Consider the following 27,301-nt stretch of genomic DNA (forward strand, 5'->3'; position numbering starts at 1 on the left):
CTGCAAAAATTCTCAAATCACACTTTGTAAAGATGCCTTCTAGGTTTGAAATTGCTCCTGTGATAAATGATTATTGCATGTTTCCAGTGGAAATCTTGTTATAGAAGTTACCGTGAACGTGTAAATGCACCAGAAAACATCATGTAAAAAAACACCAATAAACAGTGCACTACATTTGTTGTGCCATTTATAACAGTTTAGAAGCTAAAGAAGCTTTGATAAAACTTCTGAAAATTCAGACAATTATGGCATAGCCACAAGGTACGAGATAAATGTCTGATAGATGAGGGTCTCACTTAGGGTGTGTGCACACACTGCGGATTCTGCTGCGGATCCGCAGCGGATTTCGTCCTGCGTGTACAGTACCATTATAATCAATGGAAAATTAAATCCGCAGTGCACATGGTGCAGAATTTTCCACGCGGATTTGCTGCGGTTTCAAAACCGCAGCATGTCAATTCTTTGTGCAGATTCCGCTGCGTTTTAGCACCTGCTCCATGACAGGTGTCAAACCACAGAGTAAACCCGCAGGCTAAACCGCAGAAAATCTGCAGATAAACCTGCGAATTTACACAAATCTGAGCGGAGAATTCCGCAGCGTGTGCACACACCCTTATAGGATCAGCACAACTCTCGAGAACGGGACACATCTCACTCTGCTCTGAATGGAGAGGTGGCTGAGTATGCCAATCTCCATCCACTTATTTGCTAAGAACTAAAAAGAGCCAAGCATGCCACCTCTCCATTCAAAGTAGCTTGAAACATGCTCTGTTTTTAAGATTGGTGTGGGTGCACAGGTTGTACCGTACGTCCTAAATGTCTGAGAAGGGAATACCTGCTAGATTTCATTCTTTGGAATGAAAAGAGTGAAATATCTACTGTGAAAATGCTCAGTGTAAATTGTCAGACTGTGGATGTTAAATCTGCATTGCCGCTGAACCTTTTACAGCGGATTCTTTCTGCAGCGTCTGGTTGAGATTTTGTAAATCTCTTCCACAACGCTGGTTGCTGGTACTGTAATATGCAGTGGATTTTTAAAAAAAGCCTGACAACCTGAGCGGAAAATTCACTTCATAGCCCAACCATGCAAATATACTCATAACTTGAAAAATTAGCATGTATTGGGTCTCCAATTCTACTTTTATATACTGTGTTCATTATTCCACCCTCTTTCTGACACTTGCGCATTGCTTTTACGTCTAATCTAAAAACCTCAGTGATAATGTTCTCACTGTCAGAGAGGAAACATTTCCTGCTTACCACACAAAAGTAACAGCAGCTTTCTTGTAAAGCAAAAGGGATGTTTGCTGATTCGCTGTTGTTCTCCATTTATCACTTATATTCTTGATGAAAAAAGGGAAAGAAAAACTACAGAGTCCAAATTCTTTATATACCTCAGTATCAGTAACTGCTAACCTTATGATTCCCACACATTATTATAGCAGTAACTTTTATTAGTGTATTTCTTGTGACATGCCCTATTAATAACAAAATACTTTCAACCAAATGTATGTCTGTATTGTGTAACTGGTTCTCTTTCATCACCAATAACTAGCACCACACTAACAACAAAATGTATACAGCACAAAACCCAGGAATGTTTATTGCTGAAGCAACCTTTCCCTGCCAACTCTATAACTGTTTATCACGCAATCATGTGATTGAGGTCTGAACCAGGACCCAATGGTGTCACCTGGAAAAGGTGCTGACATTTTTTTGAGACACGCAATGAAGGTGTTGATGTAATTGTAGGTCAATGATGAGCAATGCCCAACCACTGTTGATATAAATTTAATATGGGTGGTCACAAAGTGGGTAATATATAAATATCAATATGTTCTATCTATCTAGTATTCCCAAAAAGAACTTTGGGGCTGATACATTGAAGTGTTTAGACCAGAAAGCTGGTGTAAACACTTTATGGGAGTTGTGCAAAAATTCTGGGACTTTTATCATTTTCATGCTAGTTTCAAGCCAATCCACCAAAATGGGCTGAGGAGTCAGAAAAGACTAGGGCATGGCTACACATGCCCATCAACCTTATGGAAAGTGGCAGGGTTTCTTTCGTCTGAAATGTCATGAATCGGGGCTATGTCTTTTCTGCTTCCAACCGTATTGTATTTGTTTTATTGACAAAACAAGTATGTAGACATCACTGGTATACCCTAATATGTGAATAAAAGAAAAACCCTTGGTCAGTACAGCATCAATACCTTTATTGACTTTTTGTTTATATATTAAGATACATTTACACATGTCAGTGATAGTGCTGCAAAAGAACTTTTTTCTAATGACTGCAGTTACATGAAATACACAATTTTAGATCCATTTCGCTAGGACTGTGGCTTTAAAAAAAAAACACAATCGCATTTCTCATATGCGATTTTCAATTAAATAAAGTCAATAGAGAATGTCTGGCAAAACCGTCACCAATACAATTTGTAATTTTAGACTATTACGAGTCCAGCCTAGTGAAATTTGTCATGGTGAATCTCACTGGCATTTTCAATACCAATGGACCACACATGCCCTTTGCATATTCCCTTCATGGGAATACATTGTAGAGGATGTTCTGCATAAAACTCTTTGCAAATAGTTGCACAAATTCTGTGCCACCTCTACACATCTCACCCTACACACCGGAAACGGTTAAATCTGGTGTGATAGCCGCAACACAAATTGTCGAAATTATGATGCAAATTTTTTTTACCCAATGTATAAATCTCATGCACAAGACTGTAATACATAGCAAAATTATCGCATGCAAATCTGCTGTGAAAATCCGCTGCATTTTCGCCCCATGGGATTGTACTTTGAACGTTGTGTAAGCAGTAATGTTTAAGAAGTCAGAATATCTGCTATTGTACCCAGGAGAACACCTTCTCAATCTCCTTGTCCTATTGTGGCGACTTCCACAACTGCTGCAATAAGCCAGATGCGGGAGGGTAATTTGTCCCCATTCCCGATCCTGGGGAGCACTTCCGTATTTTTTACTTGACATAATATACATTTTTCTGAATCTGGAATAATACAAAGACCCTATGATAAAGATTATATCAAAACTTCCTAGATTTTTTTTTGATACAGGAAAAATATATCTTTGTACCGTGTTAGCCATTAAGTAGAAAAATATCAACTTTTGAGAGTCCTCAGTGGTTGATACCTTTTAATGGCTAACTGAAAAGATGGTAACACATTGCAAGCTATCGAGACTACTCAGGTCTCTGCATCAGGCATAGCATGCATCCGATCCAGGCTGGGACTGCAGGGAGGCTGGTAGTCTAGGCCAGGGTTCCCCAACTCCAGTCCTCAAGGCCCACCAACAGATCATGTTTTCAGGATTTCCTTAGTATTGCTCAGGTGATAATTGCTTCACCTGTGCAATACAAAGGAAATCCTAAAAACATGACCTGTTGGTGGGCCTTGAGGACTGGAGTTGGGGAACCCTGATCTAGGCGACAAGTAGTACAGTATGTAACAGAATAAAAAATCCCTCCATTCTTGAGCAGAGAGGATTTTCAATAAGAGTTAAGTACTTTGCAATTTTATTCATTTATGAACTTGAGCTAACCCCTTTAATGACCTGGAAATCTTTGCATACACAGTGTCACTTTCAACTATGCTCAGATATAAAATTGCAGTTTTACAATAAAGATTATTTATCAGCTACCCATTACGTGGGTCATCAATATATATATATATATATATATATATATATATATCTCAACAGGGATCCCACCGCTGTAACCACCGATTCTCCTGTGTGAATGGAGTTATAGTGCACACGTGTGTGCATCCATCGCGCGCTAACTATATATGGGACAGTCATAAATCCTATAGACAGTGGAAGATTACAGTACAAGAAAGTTTCTAGTTGCAATTCTGATTTAACTTTATAAGTTTAGTTCTTCTATAGCAATAGCAACATTTAACACTAGGAAGATGTTTTACAAGTACCATTATGATTAATTATTCAGTAATTTCTCCATTATCACTACTCAATCATTGTTGGAATCAATGCTGGAAAATACTTTGACCCTTTATTTGCTATGGCTTACACATTAAATGCCAAATTAAAACTGCAATAAAAATTGAGCAAAACCTAGGCGTGCAAGTTAGAAACATACACCTTAGGGTATGTGAAAATGTTCAGTATTAGGCAGCGCTTTGGACGCAGCACATGTCCGCTGTGTCCAAAGCGCTGCCGGCTTTTGAAAACATGTGATTCAGCATGTGTTCATTGAACCGTGCGGAATCACCGCGTCCAATACACTGTATGGGTGACATTTATCTTGCGTCTCAGCAAGATAAATAGACATGCTGCGGTCTGGAAAGACGCGCCGCATGTCTGTCTCCGCGGGTGAGCCGCAGGTGTCGGTGCACCATAGTGGACATGGGATTTCATGAAATTCCATCCAATATGCTGTAAAATCTGGACACTGCGTGTTGGACACTCCGGATGTACGTAGTGTCCAACCCGCAGCACTAACTGATCGTGGGAACATACCCTTAAAATTCACGGGTAACAACAGCTATTTGTGTGGTCCTTGCACACAGAGCTACCTTACCTTAGTTTATGCCTATCTATAACATGCAGGGAAATTGAGTCCTTCATCAGCACTATTTTAGTGTTGATTAAAAAAATCACTACAGAATGCATTGGGAAGATAAAACTAGTGCTAGGTAAAAGTGAATCATTTGTCCATTGCATCCAATCCATTCTCATTTTTCAAAAGGTCGTCAGAAGATGTGAGGTGCCACCAGAATGGTCACAGAGTTGTTCTGAAGCCACTCTTTTAGCTATGTGCTTAGGGTCATTGTCTTGTTGGAAGATGAACCTTCGGTCAAGTCTGAGGTACAGAGAACTCTGGAAGAGGTTTTCATCCAGGATATCTCTGTTCTTGGCCGCCTTCATGTTTCCTTCAATTGCAACCAGTCGTCTTGTCCCTGCAACTGAAAAACACCCCCATGTTTCACTGTTGGGATTGTATTGGGCAGGTGATGAGCAGTGCCTGGTTTTCTCCACACATACTGCTTAGAATTATCACCAAAAAGTTCCATCTTCCTCTCATCAGACCAGAGAATCTTATTTCTCATAGTCTGGGAGTCCTTCATTTGTTTTATAGCAAACTCTATGTAGGCTTTCATATGTCTTGCACTGAGGAGAGGCTTCCGTCGGGCCACTCTGTCATAAAGACCCGACTGGTGGAGGGCTGCAGTGATAGTTGACTTTGTGGAATTTTCTCCTATCTCCCTACTGCATCTGTGGAACACAGCCACAGTGATCTTGGGGTTCTTCTTTACCTCTCTCACCAAGGCTCTTCTCCCATGATTGCTCAGTTTGGCTGAACGGCCAGGTCAAGGAAGACTTCTGGTGGTCCCAAACTTCTTCCATTTAAGGCCACTGTGCTCTTAGGAACCTTGAGTACTGCAGAAATTCTTTTGTAACCTTGCCCAGGTCTGTGCCTTGCCACAATTCTGTCTCTGAGCTCCATGGCCAATTCCTTTGACCTCATGATTCTCATTTGGCCTGACATGCACTGTGAGCTGTGAGGTCTTATATAGACAGGTGTGTGTGCATTTACAAATCAAATTCCATCAGTTTAATTAAACACAGCTGGACTCCAATAAAGGAGTAGAACCATCTCAAGGAGGATCACAAGGAAATGGACAGCATGTGACTTAAATATGAGTGTCTGAGCAAAGGGTCTGAATACTTATGACCATGTGATATTTCAGTTTTTCTTTTTTAATAAATTTGCAAAAATGTCTACGTTTATGTTTTTTTTCAGTCAAGATGGGGTGCAGAGTGTACATTAATGAGAAAAAAATTAACTTTTTTGAATTTACCAAATGGCTGCAATGAAACAAAGAGTGAAAAATGTAAAGGGGTTTGAATACTTTCCATACACACTGTATAGCGCTATCTTATTCTGCAGCGCTTCACATACACTATCATCACTGTCCCCAATGGGGCTCACAATCTAAATTCCCTATCAATATGTCTCTGGAGTTTGGTTACTACACACTCCTTTTCCCCTCCACTACATTTAGTTAAATTACCCCATTTTTATCTCTACGCCACAAGTCTGCTTGGGCTCGCTCACACGACCAAATAACATGGATGGCCTTGTGCTATCCGATAATTTATTACATAGCACTCGCTCTAATGTTATACTAGGGGCAGTGCAGATCTGCTATTTTTTTCTCATGCTGACTTGGTATGAGAAAACAATCATAGCATGCTGCGGGTAGCTCCAGACTTTGGATCATATGCAGCCATACAAGTCAGCATGTGAAACATCGGACTGCACTCGGATGTCATCCGCGGAATTGGACAATTGAGAAGATGGAGAAATTACCATAAGTTCTCCGTCTTCTACACACCTGTGCTTCAATTCTCGCATGTCAGAGAATCGGATCTCACTAAGATGACACTCGGCTCATAGTCTGAAAGAGTTTGAGCCAAGTGTCATTAGCATAATCGTCCCGATTCACTCACTTGAGAGCATCATCGCTCGTGTGACTACGACCTTATAAATACAGTTGTGGCCAAAAGTATTGACACCCCTGCAATTCTGTCAGATAATACTCAGTTTCTTCCTGAAAATGATTGCAAACACAAATTCTTTGGTATTATTATCTTCATTTAATTTGTCTTAAATGAAAAAACACAAAAAGAATTGTCCTAAAGCCAAATTGGATATAATTCCACACCAAACATAAAAAAGAGGGTGGACAAAAGTATTGGCACTGTTCGAAAAATCATGTGATGCTTCTCTAATTTGTGTAATTAACAGCACCGGTAACTTACCTGTGGCACCTAATAGGTGTTGGCAATAACTAAATCACACTTGCAGCCAGTTGACATGGATTAAAGTTGACTCAACCTCTGTCCTGTGTCCTTGTGTGTACCACATTGAGCATAGAGAAAAGAAAGAAGACCAAAGAACTGTCTGAGGACTTGAGAAACCAAATTGTGAGGAAGCATGGGCAATCTCAAGGCTATAAGTCCATCTCCAAAGACCTGAATGTTCCTGTGTCTACCGTGCACAGTGTCATCAAGAAATTTAAAGCCCACGGCACTGTGGCTAACCTCCCTAGATGTGGACAGAAAAGAAAAATTGACAAGAGATTTCAACGCAAGATTGTGCGGATGTTGGATGAAGAACCTCGACTAACATCTAAACAAGTTCAAGCTGCCCTGCAGTCCGAGGGTACAACAGTGTCAACCCGTACTATCCGTCGGCGTCTGAATGAAAAGGGACTGTATGGTAGGAGACCCAGGAAGACCCCACTTCTTACCCCGAGACATAAAAAAGCCAGGCTGGAGTTTGCCAAAACTTACCTGAAAAAGCCTAAAATGTTTTGGAAGAATGTTCTCTGGTCAGATGAGACAAAAGTAGAGCTTTTTGGGCAAAGGCATCATCATAGAGTTTACAGGAGAAAAAAAGAGGCATTCAAAGAAAAGAACACGGTCCCTACAATCAAACATGGTGGAGGTTCCCTGATGTTTTGGGGTTACTTTGCTGCCTCTGGCACTGGACTGCTTGACCGTGTGCATGGCATTATGAAGTCCGAAGACTACCAACAAATTTTGCAGCATAATGTAGGGCCCAGTGTGAGAAAGCTGGGTCTCCCTCAGAGGTCATGGGTCTTCCAGCAGAACAATGACCCAAAACACACTTCAAAAAGCACTAGAAAATGGTTTGAGAGAAAGCACTGGAGACTTCTAAGGTGGCCAGCAATGAGTCCAGACCTGAATCCCATAGAACACCTGTGGAGAGATCTAAAAATGGCAGTTTGGAGAAGGCACCCTTCAAATATCAGGGACCTGGAGCAGTTTGCCAAAGAAGAATGGTCTAAAATTCCAGCAGAGCATTGTAAGAAACTCATTGATGGTTACGGAAGCGGTTGGTCGCAGTTATTTTGGCTAAAGGTTGTGCAACCAAGTATTAGGCTGAGGGTGCCAATACTTTTGTCTGGCCCATTTTTGGAGTTTTGTGTGAAATGATCAATGTTTTGCTTTTTGCTTCATTCTCTTTTGTGTTTTTTAATTGAAGACAAATTAAATGAAGATAATAATACCAAAGAATTTGTGTTTGCAATCATTTTCAGGAAGAAACTGAGTATTATCTGACAGAATTGCAGGGGTGTCAATACTTTTGGCCACAACTGTATATCTATGTTTCAGCTTTTAATACCCCTTGTAATAAGCTATTATCACAAAAAGGAGATGCCAGCACCTAACCATTGCCCATACATCATGTAGTATTGCACACACCCTATCTAGCAAGATGTAAATTCAAGGTTAAATATAATTTAAATATGTATTTAAATTTGGAAAATTAGCAGCAGAGCCATCACAATAAATAAGGGTATCCACTTCTCTGTGATGTCACGGCTCTTCAGACTCTCTGGGTCACACTGTGCTCTGTGTGACCCAGAAGTTGCTTTTACAATGTAAGTCCATGGCACACCAGAACAAGACTCCATAGGCTTATATTGTAAGGCTATGTTCACGGGTGGCATTTTTGCTGTGTTTTTCTTCTGCAGGCAGAGAATATGCTTGAAGCTGCTACAAAAAAAGCCAGTTTTGCTGCATATTTGTTGTGGGGTTTTTTTTTGCTGCATTTTTGTTGTCTCTTGTGCATGCTGAAAAAGTTTAGTGCCTCCCCCCCCCCAAAAAAAAAAAATTCATGAAGATCTTCCTTAAGATTTTTGCAGCAAAACCTGATACCTGCATTTTTTGCTGCGTTTTTGCACTTACTCATTGTTTCCTATGGGTGAAATAACGCTGCGAAAACTCTGAAAGTGACATGTGGCACTTTGCAAATACACAGCAATTTTCCAAATCAGTCAGGAAAATAAAACCAACGTTTATGCATGAGATTTCTGAAATCTCATGGGCTTTGCTGGTACTGTAAAACGCAGCTTTTAATTTGCATATAAAAAGCCGCAAAAACGCAACACGTGAACACAGCCTAAAAGAGGCTTCCTGCTCTCGCATGTAGCACACTGTGACCAAGAGAGTCTGAAGAGTGGTGACATCACAGAGAAGTGGATTTATTATAATGATGGCTGCATACAATAAGAACACTTTTAACCTTTTATGTCTCTGATATTTCCTTAAAGAGTATAAGCTCTTGTGAACAGGGCCCTCACTCTTCTTGTTTGAATTGTTGATCTACATGGTACTATGTAAAGTCTGATATTATTTGTACACGTACAGTGCATTGGAATATGTTGATGCTACATAAATAAAAATTATTTTTTCCTCAAATGCTAATTTATTTTTATTTTGAGTGTTGCCTTCCAAAGTGTAGAACACATATGATTAATTATACCTGTTCTAAAAGTCTTTGGTAAATAAATGACAGACATAGTGACCAATATTACCATAAAAAGATAATTGATAAATGATACTTATTATTTGTTTTCTTAGGATCCACACACCACAGCGCTGTGTGAGTAGGAATTCAGGCTTTGTGACTGTGAACACGTCAATCTCTTTCTAACCACATCAGGGCATGACTTGGGTGTACCACGCATTTCACTTACTTCTGCAGGCATGGCTGTCCCCTATGTAAATGCACCTCGGTCAAGTTTCTTTCATAGCTGTATTTATCTTTCCAGGATTTGAATATAAGCTCAAACAGGATACTGAAAATGTACAGATAGTTACATGAGCAGTGGAAATGGCTGTAGTCATAAGCAAAGACGTACAATACATAACACAAGTCCCACTTTGAAAATAAAAACTTTGTAATTTAAAATGATTGGGTTAGTATTTTTGTTCACAAAGTTCACAAATTACCATATTTTTTGGATTATAACACACACTTTTTTTTCCCCAAATTTGGGGGGGGAAATGGAAGTGCATCTTATAATGCGTATATACCTTACCGGTACCATTGCTGCAGGCTGGGATGAGGGGGTGTCCGGCGGTGCTGCGGGTGCCCAGCAGTGCTAAGAGGGTGTCTGACGTTGATGCCTGATGCTGCTGCGGGGGTCTCTTGCGCTGTCGGGGCTCTGCCGAATTTTGTGAAAGGCCAGAGCCCTGGCAGTTCCATATTTTCCCGTGCGGTGGACTCTGGGAAAATGGCCGCCGGGGCAGCGCATGCGCAGATGGAGATCTCGGCACCAAGATCTCAAGAGATGACATTTGAGCTCTGAAATCTCATCTCTCGAGATCTTGGTGCCAAGATCTCCATCTGCGTATGCACCACCCCCCGGCGGCCATTTTCCCGGAGTCCACCGCACAGGAAACCATGGAACCACCAGGGCTCTGGCTTTTCACAAAATGTCGGCAGAGCCCCGACAACGCTGGACACCCCCGTAGGGCCGCATTGCACCCGCAGTGGCGCCAGACACCCGCAGCGGCGCCAGACACCTGTAGTGGCGCACCGCACATCAGAACGCCCCCTCATTCTAGCCTGCAGCATCACCCCACTCCTGCCTCCTCCAACAGCGTCCCTGGTACCCCGCTTCACCGCAGCCATCACCCCTGGTAAGCAATAAGACGCATGGATTATAATAATCACCACCATTTTATTAAAAAAAAATTGATATTTTTCTCCTCAAAATTTGGGTTGCGTCTTATAATCCGAAAAAACTGATGTATCGGAATACAGTACATCAAAAACAAGCACACCTCTCCAAAGATGTCTGTTTATATAAATATTTGCATTCCTTAAAAAATAATTCTTGAGCACCATTTTTTATAACTTAGTGTTCTGCCATTTCTCTCTTAGTCCTCCTAGATATAATTAAATTTAGCTTGTCAATAGGCCACACTGGCAGCGCCAATTAGATGCCAGAGTAAACTTAGACTTGCCAACAACTGCTAGCACTAGAGTAATGATGCTCCAGAAATGTTATTTCATGGTAAATTCAAATTTTTCATGAAACAGATATTTTGAGAAATCTGGCAGGCCTTCTTTAAATATCATTATTCATCATCATCAGTATACCACCTTAAAGGGTTTGTCCAATGCTAAAAAAAATGCTATCTAGTCTAATATACTTTCATTACCAAATGTGTTCTCCCTTTTCGTGGTGGATCAAGTGACAACAGACTCTCTGGTAACATTCAATTCCGATGATATTCAGTCTGTAGCTGATAAAATATAATGTCAATGGCATCATGTTTTTGGTCTAGTAGGTGGACTAAGCGGATGTGAATCTAACCAGGAATTATGGTACATGTAGGGTAAAATTCATGATGAGGTTATTGCCAGATTATGTCCTAAAACAGGGGTCCCCAACCGCCGGTCCGCGGCCCAGCACTGGGCCGCTGCAGTGCCCTTGCCGGTCCGCGGACACAAGGGGAGCCAGGGGCAGTCAGTGGCGTAGCGGGGGCTGGGGCGGCGCGCAGCAGTTCTTAACGGCGGCCAGGGAGCGATCAAGCAGCTCCGCTGCCTGCAAGAGGGAATAGCAGGAGCGGAGCTGCAAGGACCCGTCCAGCTTCCTGCCCGCCGCCCGCGCTTCCTGTCTCTGACTGACACAGAGAGGAGCGTGGCCGCTGCTGTGTCAGAGCGAGGAAGCGCGGGCGGCGGGCAGGTGAGAGGAGAGAGGTGGTGTGTGTGTGTATGTATAATGTGTGTGTGTGTATGTATGTCTGTCTGTGTGTGTGTGTGTGTGTTGGTCTGTGTTTGTGTAGCCTGGCCCTGGAGGAGATGGGGACATGAGGAGAAGGCCATGAGGGGAGTGATGGGGTGAAGGCAATGATGGGGAGAGGGGAGTGATGGGGTGAAGGCAATGATGGGGAGACAGCAGTGATGGGGTGAAGGCAATGATGGGGAGAAGGGAGTGATGGGGTGAAGGCAATGATGGAGAGACGGCAGTGATGGGGTGAAGGCAATGATAGAGAGACAGCAGTGATGGGGTGAAGGCAATGATGGGGAGAAGGGAGTGATGGGGTGAAGGCAATGATGGGGAGAAGGGAGTGATGGGGTGAAGGCAATGATGGGGAGAAGGGGGTGATGGAGCACTTATTTAAAACCTATGGTGAGTTGAGTCACATTATAAATGTTATTTAATTATAAGTATGCACTGCTACACTACAACCGTGTCCATAGCCCCGCCCACTTATGACCAAAGCCCCACCCCTGCCACACCTCCATCCCCGCCCTGCCGGGCCATGGAAGAATGGTCTTGCTTGAAACCGGTCCCTGGTGCAAAAAAGGTTGGGGACCACTGTCCTAAAACATCTTTAAATGTTGCACAAAAATATACTGGCTTTTTGTGTTTTTACACCAGTCCCAACCAACTACATCGAAATAGATGGAACTGGTACAGGATGGATCATGGTAAAAGCCACACTACAAGTTCTTCAAAATTTACATCACTTTAGTGCCGAAAATCACACTAGAAGTGAACCGCAGCCCCTGACTGGAGTAACATTTCTGGTGGTGGCACACGGTATTTGCAAAGTACGACTAATTCATTAAGTGGTGTGAGCCTCTTAATGAACTGGGTGCATCTTACTACAGCTGTAAGCAGGTTGTGGGATGCAGTGATGCAAGAAAGGCAGAGCAAGAGTTAATAATTTAACAGTCAAAATACTCCTCACAGGGAGATAAATAGTTAAAGGAGCAGATGATAGGGAAATAGACAAACAGAATGTGCTAACAGTCCGCGCAATCAACTTGGACGTCATCGGGGGGAGGCCCTTTAGTTACTTATTAAAGTTCTTGTATCGCTGCACTCTGAAGGTGTACTGGATTCATTTTCATGCCAATAAAATCCGTCACTGCTTCTAATTTGCATGAAGACGCTATCAGGGAGCATAGGTAGAGGTAGTGTGTGACACCAGCGCCTCCCCCTCATGACAATTAGTTTGAGGGCAGTGCTAGAAGCTGTTGGGTAGTGCTGATGTCACTCACACAGCTACTATTAATCCCACCCCCATGACGATTCATTTGAGGGCACTGCTAGAAGCTGTGGGGTGGCATTGGTGGCAAAGATAAAAGCAGATGCTGGCGCTGCACTCACCTCTTCCACAGTGTCTATCACCATGAATCCAGGACATTTTCAGAGGGCGGCGATGCAAGAAACTGTAGAAAGTAACCGCAACGCTACTCAATGACGTCCTTATCTAGAAGTGGCAATAGACATTGCTGGGAAGTGAGTGCAGTTCTAGCCTCTTGTGACGTCTCATTTGAGACTCATCTCGAACACAATGTAGCAGGAACTGAAGTAAAAAAAACACATTTTGGGATTCGTTACATAGGGAGAAATGTAAGGGATTGTATAATAAAGCTAACTACAAAAGTGGTTAGTGTGTAGAGATTGATAGTTATAAAGGACTTTTTAGGTTCCAGACTACCCCTTTATGATTAGTGTGCCAAACATCAGTGGTAATAAATTGCAGTATGCAATATGCCAGACACTGATGCTGAACCAGATGTGCAGCACGTATACTAATGGATGCAGGGAAGGTACCTGATATTAGCCCATATGATTACCCAACAAAAGATGCAGGTATTTCAAGAGGTCCAGTGGAGATTAGTAATCAAAAATGAGAATTTTTTATTTTTTTCCTTCAATATTGGAAAACTTTTGAATCACCATGTAAATAAAACCTGAGATCCCTGGCCTTCTTTGTAAAGACATGGCAGTACACTTATATAGGGCTACACAGCTACTAACAGAACACTAATCATGGTGACAATGGCACTTCAGTCATGGGACCTTACAACTGTTGCAAAATGATAAAAAGTCTTGAAACGTTTTTTTCCCCTTGAGGAATACTGACATTTTGTTGTTACCATGATTCCTGTGCATCCTCTAGATGCCAGGCCGCTCCTGCCATCATTCAGCCCCATAACATATTTTATCCCAGGCTCTTAATAAATGTCTCTTACAATAACAACTGTTCTAAAATAAGCATACGCTCAGATCTGTTGTACATGCACTCAAGTTTTCTAACACAAAATCCTTTCTTCAGACATTGACAAATATGTCTGTGAAGCTAAAAAACAGCACCACTGCATGAAACATCTCAGCCGGTTTCTCCATATGACGCAAGTCTTTATCACAGAGCTATTAAACAGCCATTTATATGGGTAAATCTACCCCAATGTACTGGTGCTTAGTAGTGATGAGCGAGTATACTCGTTGCTCGGGTCTCCCTGAGCATGCTCGGGTGGTCTCCGACTATTTTGGCGTGCTCGGAGATTTAGATTTCGTTGTCTCAGCTGCATGATTTGCGACTTGTAGACAGGCTGAATACATGTGGGGGTTGTCTGTTTGTTAGGGAATACCCACATGTATTCAGCCGGTCTACAAGTCGCAAATCATACAGCTGAGACGAGGAATAATAAATCTCGGAGCACGCCAAAATACTCCCGATCACCCGAGCATGGTCGGGGAGACCCGAGCAACAATGCTACTCGCTCATCACTAGTGCTTAGTATTGGTGACAGGGGTGCAGTTCATGACATCCTCGTTCTAGCACATGGTGTTTTCAATAATAATAATAATTTTTAAAGGGCCAGCAGTCGTACAAGAAACTGAGTAATATAAAGAAGCTAAAAGATACAGTTTACTTTATAAAACAGGTGCTTCTCACAAACTTAGAATATCATCAAAAAGTAATTTATTTCACCTGTTCAATACAAAAAGTGAAACTCATTATATAGAGTCATTACAAGCAGAGTGATCTATTTCAAGTGTTTATTTCTGTTAATGTTGATGATTATGGCTTACAGCCAATGAAAACTCAAAAGTCATTATCTCAGTAAATTAGAATACTTTATAACACCAGCTATTTAATCAAATGAATTAACTTTTTGATGATATTCTAATTTTGTGAGAAGCACCTGTATATAAAAAATATATAACACCTCCTATAAAGGTATGAGACACTTCCTCAGGATATTGTAATTGGCCATTTCAGCCTGTGAAAAAGTCAGGTATTTTTTAGTGGAGTGTAAGGTTTAGTAGATAGTAAAATATTTTGTATTTATTAGTTATTACATTTATTATGCACTGTATTTATTTAAAAGGTATACTGACTTATATGATACATTTTTCCATTATTTAAAGGATAAAAAACTGAACTTGATGGATGAATAGATGAGTTTTCCGGCTGCTGTTTGTGGGGAGTTACAGTATCATAATCTAGCTCGGAGTCTTTGTAGAGTCTGCTTCCATTTCCCACCACACATCCCTTATTGACATGCTTGTTATTGGAAGAGGAGGGAGCAGAGATGTTCTGTAGTCTGCCTCATCATACTTTATCTGGAGCATAGGTAATGTAGGAAAGGAAGTGAAAGCGTCTGCATCCACTGTATGCACTGTCACAGCTGATCAGTTCTTCTATATGTGCTAATCATGTTCCACCATTGTGCAGAAGCTTGCCGACACAAGTTATAAATATACAGATAGTCAGGAATATATTAGGTACAGGAGCAGTCTCCTCCATTTACACTGTTTCCATGTATAAGGTTAAGAAGTTATCCAGTTTAGACCACTCATTTCCACATATCTATTAAAAAGAGGATCTGATACTTTTCATTACGTTTGTTATATTATATCATTGTATTCCTTGCTAAATAACAGCTTTAGAGCATCTTTTCTCAAAGCTTTATGTCCTGTTCTTCTAATATTCCAACTAGAAATGTATGAATAAATTGAAAGCCGGGTGGGACCTTTCCCTTTTTTAATGTGAGAGGGTGCTCTGCCGGTTGGCACTAGCACTTATTGGACAATGTCAGACTCACCCTCAACTGGCAACATCCAGCTGTCAATGCAACGATAAATGTCAAGGTGGAATAGAGGAGGAAGGGAAGGGCACAAGTCAGTTATAAGAAAGATGCTCCAGAGTTGTTATTATTTGGCAATATGCATAACTCCCATCTTACTAGGGACAATTTTTGTTTATGACAATTGTAGCAATAGCCATATGATGGCGTGTTTAGTGCGGTACTAGTTTTTAGAGATGAGCGAATCTGTCGTATTTTGGCCCCTGAATCTGATTTTGACAAATTCATACCATATTCGAAGACTATTCGGGCTGAATATATGTCTTATGATCGGTTCCGAACATATTCTGTAATTTCTATTCCCATTGACCTTAATGATGTTCGGCTGTGTTCGACGAAAATTGCAAAAAGAATATTCTAGTCCGATCGTATTCGGAATCGAATCGTCACAAATTCGCTCATCTCTACGTTTTGAATGACACCATTCATATTATCATATCGTGTCCTGAATAAAGAAGAAAACAAAACACAAATGGCATAGAAATGTCAAACAATGCAATTCCGACAATGTTTGGAGGGTTTTGCTTTTTTGGCGTTCATTGTGCAGTAAAAATGACCCATTAACACGATTGTTCATGTCAGTAAAAATATAGCACTACTAAATTGTAAAACATTTTTGTTTGTTTTTTAACTTTAGTAGTTAAAAAAAATTCTGAACTTTGTAAAATGCTTTCTGTCAGTGGAGCATTTTTTTGCATGGAAAGCTGTTGTTTGTATTGGCACAATGTTTGAGTATATACAAAATTATGCTTTTTATTGCATATTTCAGAGAAGGGTATAGTGACAAAGAAAACAGCAATTTTGATTTACTTCTTTAAGCTGATTATCAAAATGCTTAATTATTTTAGATTTTCAGAGACAGGACTCGGTGATCTCAAAGATGTTTATTTTTTATGTTTTTATTTTGTATTAAGAAAAGGGAGGTGATACAAAAGGTTATGCTTTTATCATCATTTTCATACTTTATTTTAAATTTGTAAAAACGTGTGTGATTACTTGTGGACTACTTCAGTATTGTAAAATATAGTAAGTACAGATTACAATCTGCTAAGAAGACCATCAACAGGAAGTACATAAATTACAGTGAAAGGTCTTCAGTAGATCCCGTGCTGCCACGGCAATATGGCAATATAGCAATACTCTGCAAGTGAATTGTGGTTGGGAAGTCGATGGGAGCCAGAATGGACAACCCACCAGCACCTAGCCACCTAAATGCAACTGTCATAGATAGCACTGCCAACACCTGCCCTGTATTAGGCAGGTTCAACTCCTGAGTTCAGTCCTTACACTAGCACGCAACATTTAAAAGGAACCTGTCAGCAGGGCTGTGCACAGTAACCTAGAGACAGTGTCAGGTCAGTGCCGTTATACTGATTATAATGATACCTTGGTTGATGAAATCCATCTTATGGTTGTTTAATATTTATTTACAGTTTTAGTTAATGATATACTCGTCCTCCGGGGCGGCCTCTGTGGGGGTCTTTATGTGGTGGTCTGATTAACTATTCATAATGCAGCCTGCTGACATATCACTGATCCCTCACTGACCTGCCCCCTAGTTTATATAATGAATATCTGCACATACTGAAGAAAACAAAAAACCCTTCGGCAGGCAAGTGCCAAGCATGGCAACTGCGCTGCAGAATAATTGCAAGTTTAGTGACCTAGTAATAACTGTTTTTGATATTATTGAGCATGTACAAGAAAAAATTAATTTGAAAATGGCGCAGTAGCAGGTATCAGTGTGTATAGAGATCCGATAGCCGCTATTACGCAGGTGCTGGCAGCGCCATCTTGCTGGAGAAGAAAACAAATTCCTCCTCCAAGATGGCGACACCTGCGCAGTAGATCTCGGCAATCTCCTAGAGCTGCTACTTCGCAGGTGCGGGCAGTGCCATTTTGAAGGAGGACATTTTTTTTCTTCTCCAGCAAGATGGCGCTGCCAGCACCTGCGTAATAACGGCTATCGGATCTCTATACACACTGATACCTGCTACTGCGCCATTTTCAAATTGTGGAGGTTACACAAACATATCAGGAGAGCTGACTGATATGGTTTGCTATTTACCACAGCAGAAAGCTTTAATTCTGGCATCTTTCCATTCGAAGAACATCCACTATCCGATTCCTCTGTGAAATTTATTGAAGCATTGCAACAATGGGGTTCTGGATTCAAATCCACTTAAAGGGAATCTGTCAGCAAGTTTTGCTGTGTAATTGGATAGCAGCATGAAGTGGGGACAGAGATCCTGATTCCGTCAATGTATCACTTAGTTTACTGTATGCAGTAGTTATGATATAATCAGTTTTCTCTGCTGCAGATCTAGCAGTGCTCAAGAATGCTGGGCTGTGTATAACCCCAACCACACCACTGATTGGCAGGTCTCTTTGTACAGTGTACAGCAACAGAAAGCTGCTAATGGGGACATAGCTGGACGAGGAGGCATAGTGGCCAGTTGTCCCGTAGTGAGAAAACAGAGATTGTATTGAAACAGCATAACACAGATCAGTCAGTTACACATCCCTGGAACCAAGGTCTCTGTACCTACATAATGGTGCTCTCAGATTACAAAGCAAAACCTGGCTGACAGATTCACTTTAAGTATTTCCATGGAGTTTATATGTTGTTCATATGTTGTGTAAGTTTCCTCTAGGTTTTCTGGTTTCTTATCACACTCAAAAAAGACATGATGGGCAATACAGGGACTGATCAGAGTGATGACAATCTCTGTACTACACTAAGGAATACGTTTGTGCTATATAAGCAAGAACTAAAATAAATAATGAGTAATAAATAATGGGTGAAGTGTAATTCTTGCTTGCAGGAGAAATGAATGATTCTGATTAGCTAGTTAAAAAGAGGACCCATTTATTCCTAAAATTTGTACAAAGTAAAGTAACATTGAAGGACGTGCTAGTTTTGCCATTTTTTTCGCCTGCAGAGACACAATGAGCATGACAAGGTGCGAGGTGCAATCAATGACTTTGCCTTGTTCTCAAGTACTCCAGGCATGAGCTGGGTGTTAGTCTTGGCTTATGCCAATTGAAGGGGGTACGCAATGAGGGATCTCTTAATAGGGACTGTAACAAATATACAGTATGTCTGATAGAGGAGTAAAAAGACACTTTCTTCTAAACTACATGCTGCTGAGACATATAATAAATAATCACAAGTAAACGTCTGCCGAAAATACAGAAATGCTGCTGACCTAGTCTCTGCTGGTTCCCAGGGGCTTATAGTAGAGCAGTATTGCACCACATGAAGGAGTCTCCCCAGCCCTGGCTTGTTATTCCTTGTGCTCCATATCAATGCGGTATTCTAATGACTAACGACGGAGTCACATGGCTACGATATGCCATCCATATCTGATAGCTGGACCCAAACTCTCCAACTTCCAGCAATGCCCAGAATGAAGACGCTGCCTCTTCAGCTCTTCTCCTATATATGTAGATCTACTTCACCTTAGACTGTGGATGTCCCAGCAGCCAGATCCTGGTCACCGACCGAACATTGATACACGGTGACACCTCACTGAGACAAGCTGCCAGAAAGTCAGTAAATAGTTGTTTCCTGTGTGTAGATGATTGGCATGCAAAGCACATAAGTACTATTTATTTATTGTTTTTATACATAATAAACGTAAAAATTAGCTGCTGTAACATTTTCCACTACTGGAATTTGTAGAACACTGATAATGGGAATGGCTTCTTGGTTGCTATGGTAATCCTTAAAGGCACAGCAAATCAAAGTCATATTTTCTTTTCTTTACTTCTTTTGCTTTACTCATTGTCCTCAGGTCCAATGCTGAGTCTCTGACGCTGCTCCCTGTGTCTGTTATTGTCTTCAGCGCTGAGGTCACATCGACAGCGCTGAAGATGATCGTCGAGCTCAGCGACTATGTCCAAGTTCACGACAGGACGTGCTCAGATTGAATGGCTTCAGTTCTGTTGATATGACAAGAACAGACACAAGGAGCAGCAGTGTAGACTGACAGCTGGACCTGGGGAGGGTGAGCAACGCAGAATGTAGTTGTTTTTATATATATATATATATATATATATATATGTATACCAAACTGAAACTGGAGGACAGAGATCTTTCTAAATGGGACAAACGTTGCAAAAAGTACACAGCTGTACTCAGTAATCAAAGGTGGAGAGCGCCAAGACCACTTTACCCTGGACCCCGACCAGTCTAACATTGATGTCCTATCCTGATTGTAGAGTCATGGATAACCCCTTTAGATACAGAGTATTGTGCCCTGCAAGGAGCCTGGGCAGAGGCTGGCAACCTGCACCCACCCATGATCACCCTCCAGTCATTCTATGTTAGAAATACAGTACACAATGTCTGTAGACCCCCGTATTGTGTCCTGTAATGAGCCTGGGCAGAGGCTGGCAAGCTGCACCCACCTGTGATCACCCTCCAGTCATCCTAGGTTAGGTACACAGTATACAATGTCTGCAGACCCCGTATTGTGCCCTGCAAGGAGCCTGGGCAGAGGCTGGCAACCTGCACCCACCCATGATCACCCTCCAGTCATCCTAGGTTAGGTACACAGTATACAATGTCTGCAGACCCCGTATTGTGCACTGCAAGGAGCCTGGGCAAAGGCTGGCAACCTGCACCCACCCATAATCACCCTCCAGTCTTCCTAGGTTAAGTTCACAGTATACAATGTCTGTAGACCCTCATATTCTGCCCTGTAAGGAGCCTGGGCAGAGGCTGGCAACCTGCACACACCCATGATCACCCTCCAGTCTTCCTAGGTTAGATACACAGTATACAATGTCTGTAGACCCCGTATTGTGCCCTGTGAGGAGCCTGGGCAGAGGCTGGCAACCTGCACCCACCCATGATCACCCTCCAGTCATCCTAGGTTAGGTTCACAGTACACAATGTCTGTAGACCCCCGTATTGTGCCCTGTGAGGAGCCAGGGCAGAGGCTGGCAACCTGCACCCACCCATGATCACCCTCCAGTCATCCTAGGTTAGGTACACAGTATACAATATCTGTAGACCCCCATATTGGGCCCTGTAAGGCGCCTGGGCAGAGGCTGGCAACCTGCACCCACCCATAATCACCCTCCAGTCTTCCTAGGTTAGATACACAGTACACAATGTCTGTAGACCCCCATATTGTGCCCTGTGAGGAGCCTGGGCAGAGGATGGCAACCTGCACCCACCCATGATCACCCTCCAGTCATCCTAGGTTAGGTACACAGTACACAATGTCTATAGACCCCCATATTGTGCCCTGTAAGGAGCCTGGGCAGAGGCTGGCAACCTGCACCCACCCATGATCACCCTCCAGTCATCCTAGGTTAGATACACAGTATAGAATGTCTGTAGACCCCGTATTGTGCCCTGTGAGGAGCCTGGGCAGAGGCTGGCAACCTGCACCCACCCATGATCACCCTCCAGTCATCCTAGGTTAGGTACACAGTACACAATGTCTATAGACCCCCATATTGTGCCCTGTGAGGAGCCAGGGCAGAGGCTGGCAACCTGCACCCACTCATAATCACCCTCCAGTCTTCCTAGGTTAGGTACACAGTACACAATGTCTGTAGACCCCCATATTGTGCCCTGTTAGGAGCCTGGGCAGAGGCTGGCAACCTGCACCCACCCATGATCACCCTCCAGTCATCCTAGGTTAGGTACACAGTACACAATGTCTATAGACCCCCATATTGTGCCCTGTGAGGAGCCAGGGCAGAGGCTGGCAACCTGCACCCACCCATAATCACCCTCCAGTCTTCCTAGGTTAGGTTCACAGTACACAATGTCTGTAGACCCCCATATTGTGCCCTGTTAGGAGCCTGGGCAGAGGCTGGCAACCTGCACCCACCCATGATCACCCTCCAGTCTTCCTAGGTTAGGTTCACAGTACACAATGTCTGTAGACCCCCATATTGTGCCCTGTAAGGAGCCTGGGCAGAGGCTGGCAACCTGCACCCACCCATAATCACCCTCCAGTCATCCTAGGTTAGGTTCACAGTACACAATGTCTGTAGACCCCCATATTGTGCCCTGTAAGGAGCCTGGGCAGAGGCTGGCAACCTGCACCCACCCATAATCACCCTCCAGTCTTCCTAGGTTAGATACACAGTACACAATGTCTGTAGACCCCCATATTGTGCCCTGTAAGGAGCCTGGGCAGAGGCTGGCAACCTGCACCCACCCATAATCACCCTCCAGTCTTCCTAGGTTAGGTTCACAGTACACAATGTCTGTAGACCCCCATATTGTGCCCTGTTAGGAGCCTGGGCAGAGGCTGGCAACCTGCACCCACCCATAATCACCCTCCAGTCTTCCTAGGTTAGGTTCACAGTACACAATGTCTGTAGACCCCCATATTGTGCCCTGTAAGGAGCCTGGGCAGAGGCTGGCAACCTGCACCCACCCATAATCACCCTCCAGTCTTCCTAGGTTAGGTTCACAGTACACAATGTCTGTAGACCCCCATATTGTGCCCTGTAAGGAGCCTGGGCAGAGGCTGGCAACCTGCACCCACCCATAATCACCCTCCAGTCTTCCTAGGTTAGGTTCACAGTACACAATGTCTGTAGACCCCCATATTGTGCCCTGTAAGGAGCCTGGGCAGAGGCTGGCAACCTGCACCCACCCATAATCACCCTCCAGTCTTCCTAGGTTAGATACACAGTACACAATGTCTGTAGACCCCCATATTGTGCCCTGTAAGGAGCCTGGGCAGAGGCTGGCAACCTGCACCCACCCATAATCACCCTCCAGTCTTCCTAGGTTAGATACACAGTACACAATGTCTGTAGACCCCCATATTGTGCCCTGTAAGGAGCCTGGGCAGAGGCTGGCAACCTGCACCCACCCATGATCACCCTCCAGTCATCCTAGGTTAGGTTCACAGTACACAATGTCTGTAGACCCCCATATTGTGCCCTGTAAGGAGCCTGGGCAGAGGCTGGCAACCTGCACCCACCCATGATCACCCTCCAGTCTTCCTAGGTTAGATACACAGTACACAATGTCTGTAGACCCCCATATTGTGCCCTGTAAGGAGCCTGGGCAGAGGCTGGCAACCTGCACCCACCCATGATCACCCTCCAGTCATCCTAGGTTAGGTACACAGTACACAATGTCTGCAGACCCCAATAGACACAGAAGCTGTGTGCGGGGCACTACGACCCCCATAGCAGTGCCAGGGAAGGCTAAGCTGGGCACAGGGTACTCACATGAAGACGTGGTAGACGAAGGCCCACCCACGGGGTCTCTCCAGCACGTTGTACAGATAGTTCTGGAGCCGCCGGTATCTCTTGTGAGACGCTGAACTCCGCGGGGGTCCCGGGAGCGGGGTCCCCAATAGTCCCAGGCGCCGGGGGCTGCCGCTCTCCGTCTGTACAGCCGTGAGGGCCACGAACTCCATCTCTTGACCAGTAACAGGGGCCAGTGAGAGTGACGGCACCCGGCCATTGTCTGTCTGGGGCTGAGCCCCCACTGCCATGCTCGGTGTGGGTCTCAGCTCATCACAGGGGACCGGGCAGTGCGCTGGAGACGGGAAGGATGGAGAGAGGTAGCGGCGCTCACGCTGTGTGGAAGTTCAGCGAGCAGGAGAGCGCGGGCAGGAGACGCTGAGAGGAAAGTTTCGCTTCCATTCCAGAGCAAAGTTTCTTATCGTCTCCACACGAGCTAGAGAGACCCAGCGCTGCCACCCGGTGCCCACCCCGCCAGCTGCTCGGTACATACTACTCAGCGTGTCTCCCGCTGTCCCGAGCCCATAGTGTGCTGCACCAGCCTCCTCATGACTGAAGCCACCCCCCTATGACTACTACTCCCAGCCCACTACTACCAGGGCAAGTGGTACCCGCCCGCTGGGCACTGCCACCCTGTGCTCTACCTCATGCAGCTGTTGTCCGAGCTCACCCATCCCTCCTCATGCCTCCATCAATCCAAAAACACTGCCCAGTGCCCACAGCATTCGGGCTTTCCTCATAGCCTAGCTGGTAAGGGGTTAGTGAGCTCACTGTGCCAGCTGCCCACGCTGACTCCTCTCCGAATGCCAGCTCTGTGGGCAGCTGTCGGCAACAGGGTGTGGAAGCTGCTGGCATACTGTCCTGCTACAGGGCCCGAAACGTTACTTTTCCGGATCAGAAACAGTCTGGGTACGCGCCCACAGTCCGGAATAGTCTGGGTGCGTGCCCACGGTCCGGAATAGTCTGGGTGCGTGCGCACGGTCCGGAATAGTCTGGGTACGCGCCCACGGTCCGGAATAGTCTGGGTACCTGCCCACGGTCCGGAATAGTCTGGGTACGCGCCCACGGTCCGGAATAGTCTTGGTACGCGCCCACGGTCCGGAATAGTCTGGGTACGCGCCCACGGTCCGGAATAGTCTGGGTGTGTGCCCACGGTCCGGAATAGTCTGGGTACCTGCCCACGGTCCGGAATAGTCTGGGTGCGCGCCCACGGTCCGGAATAGTCTGGGTGCGCGCCCACGGTCCGGAATAGTCTGGGTGCGCGCCCACGGTCCGGAATAGTCTGGGTGCGCGCCCACGGTCCGGAATAGTCTGGGTGCGTGCCCACGGTCCGAAATATTCTTGGTACGTGCCCACGGTCCGGAATAGTCTGAGTCCGCGCCCACGGTCCGGAATAGTCTGGGTACGCGCCCACGGTCCGGAATAGTCTGGGTGCGCGCCCACGGTCCGGAATAGTCTGGGTGCGCGCCCACGGTCCGGAATAGTCTGGGTACGCGCCCACGGTCCGGAATAGTCTGGGTGCGCGCCCACGGTCCGGAATAGTCTGGGTGCGCGCCCACGGTCCGGAATAGTCTGGGTGCGCGCCCACGGTCCGGAATAGTCTGGGTGCGCGCCCACGGTCCGGAATAGTCTGGGTGCGCGCCCACGGTCCGGAATAGTCTGGGTGCGTGCCCACGGTCCAAAATATTCTTGGTACGTGCCCACGGTCCGGAATAGTCTGAGTCCGTGCCCACGGTCCGGAATAGTCTGGGTACGCGCCCACGGTCCGGAATAGTCTGGGTACGCGCCCACGGTCCGGAATAGTCTGGGTACGCGCCCACGGTCCGGAATAGTCTGGGTACGCGCCCACGGTCCGGAATAGTCTGGGTACGCGCCCACGGTCCGGAATAGTCTGGGTACGCGCCCACGGTCCGGAATAGTCTGGGTATGTGCCCACGGTTAGGAATAGTAGCATTTTGAAGGCAGTGTATTTTCTACAAGTCCCATCCACTGTGCTTGTAATGTAAAATGCAGCGAAAATACACAACGTCCAAAACGCTACTATTCCTGATCGTGGGAGGGTATGTACACGTGACGATTTTAACACCTGAGATTTTTTAGGGTATGTTCCCACGGTCAGTAAACGCTGCAGATTGGACGCTGCGCATAGCCGTAGTAGCGTCCAACCCGCAGCGTCCAGAAGTTACAGCATAGGGGAGGGGATTTTCTGAAATCCCATCTCCACTATGCGAGCAGGGACGCCTCCGGCTTCCCTACATATACGCACATGTGGCGCATCTTTACAGACTGCAGCATGTCTATTTATCTTGCGGAGATGCTCAGTCTCCACAAGATAAATACCACAGTCTAATGTATAGGACGCGGTGATTCTGCACGGTTCAATGAACACATGCGGAATCACTGCACGTACGAAAGGCGGCAGCTAGAGTTGAGCGACTTTTGTTTTTTTAGGGTCGCGTTTCGTTTCGTGAAACCTGACTTTTCCAAAAGTCGGGTCGAGCAAGATCGTCCGATTATAGGGAAAAGTCGGGGTCGTCCCGAAACACGAAACCCAATGTAAGTCAATGGGGAATAAAAGTCGGCAGTGAGAGGAGGACAGGAAACACACCTACAGTGCCCATTTGAATGCCAAAAGCATCAATTCTTCTTACTTAAGCTTGTCAACCTTAATTAACTTCATAATATAAGTTACGCACTGAAAAATGGGGGTTGTTTGGCTAAAGTTGTGGGGGGGGAGGGCTGGCTGCAGGTTTTCATGTGCCCTGGGTGAAAGAGCGCCCCTTTAACACATACCACAACTCATCATGCTCCGATACGGCAGATAAATAGCGGTATAGTACAATGAAAAATACCTCACTTTTTACATCTCATGACGTGGCCCATCTATTTCTCCATACAGAATCATTGGTCCCATATAATGTTTGAAACAGTATATGATGAGCTCCACATAATGCTACAGTATATGTTGGTCCCCATGGATGAAGCTCCACTGTCTTATGGGCCCAAATAATGCTCCAAACATAATGGGCCCCATTTCTAATGCTCTAGTGTATAATGGGCCCTGTAAATGCTGCTCCAGTGTCTGATGTCCACCTTTGGAATGTTCCAGTGTATGGTGGGCCCCATCTATCATTCTCCAGAGTATAGTGCTCCCCAAAAATTGCTGTCCCAACATTGAAAACAATCAAATAAGTCTCCTCGCTAGGGAATCCCTGTACTTGTCTGGACAGGTGCTGTAGCTTACTTAACAGCTCGCCAGCCGTTCTCACGCCCAGTATGGATTGCACGTGATTGCACAAAGGTTAGAAAGGGTACCGTATCCCTGGATAACATGTATGGATAGCGTACACATTCAAAATATATGTCTCATGAGGCAGGCTCAGACGGTGTCAGGCCCAGTATGGATTGCACGTGATTGCACAAAGGTTAGAAAGGGTACCGTATCCCTGGATAACATGTATGGATAGCGTACACATTCAAAATATATGTCTCAGGAGGCAGGCACAGACAGTGTCAGGCACAGTATGGATTGCACGTGATTGCACAAAGGTTAGAAAGGGTACCGTATCCCCGGATAACATGTATGGATAGCGTACACATTCAAAATATATGTCTCAGGAGGCAGGCTCAGACGGTGTTAGGCCCAGTATGGATTGCACGTGATTGCACAAAGGTTAGAAAGGGTACCGTATCCCCGGATAACATGTATGGATAGCGTACACATTCAAAATATATGTCTCAGGAGGCAGGCTCAGACGGTGTTAGGCCCAGTATGGATTGCACGTGATTGCACAAAGGTTAGAAAGGGTACCGTATCCCCGGATAACATGTATGGATAGCGTACACATTCAAAATATATGTCTCAGGAGGCAGGCTCAGACGGTGTCAGGCACAGTATGGATTGCACGTGATTGCACAAAGGTTAGAAAGGGTACCGTATCCCCGGATAACATGTATGGATAGCGTACACATTCAAAATATATGTCTCAGGAGGCAGGCTCAGACGGTGTTAGGCCCAGTATGGATTGCACGTGATTGCACAAAGGTTAGAAAGGGTACCGTAACCCCGGATAACATGTATGGATAGCGTACACATTCAAAATATATGTCTCAGGAGGCAGGCTCAGACGGTGTCAGGCACAGTATGGATTGCACGTGATTGCACAAAGGTTAGAAAGGGTACCGTATCCCCGGATAACATGTATGGATAGCGTACACATTCAAAATATATGTCTCAGGAGGCAGGCTCAGACGGTGTTAGGCCCAGTATGGATTGCACGTGATTGCACAAAGGTTAG

General features: G+C 44.6%; 1 protein-coding gene across 2 annotated transcripts in view; it reads right to left on the bottom strand.

Moving 5' to 3' along the window:
- Positions 1-23,509, bottom strand: part of KCNQ4 (potassium voltage-gated channel subfamily Q member 4) — a 336,458-nt gene extending 312,949 nt beyond the window's left edge. For both annotated transcript variants that reach the window (XM_073571818.1, XM_073571809.1), the window contains exon 1: positions 22,986-23,509. In XM_073571818.1, coding sequence (XP_073427919.1) covers positions 22,986-23,254 — 269 coding nt within the window. In that variant the 5' untranslated portion in view covers positions 23,255-23,509. The remainder of the gene's footprint in view (positions 1-22,985) is intronic.
- Between the last annotated feature and the right edge of the window lie 3,792 nt (positions 23,510-27,301).

This window comes from Dendrobates tinctorius, unplaced genomic scaffold (assembly GCF_039654945.1).
Source record: "Dendrobates tinctorius isolate UK_male_01 unplaced genomic scaffold, ASM3965494v1 ptg000007l, whole genome shotgun sequence".
In the NCBI taxonomy this organism is placed as follows: Eukaryota; Metazoa; Chordata; class Amphibia; order Anura; family Dendrobatidae; genus Dendrobates; species Dendrobates tinctorius.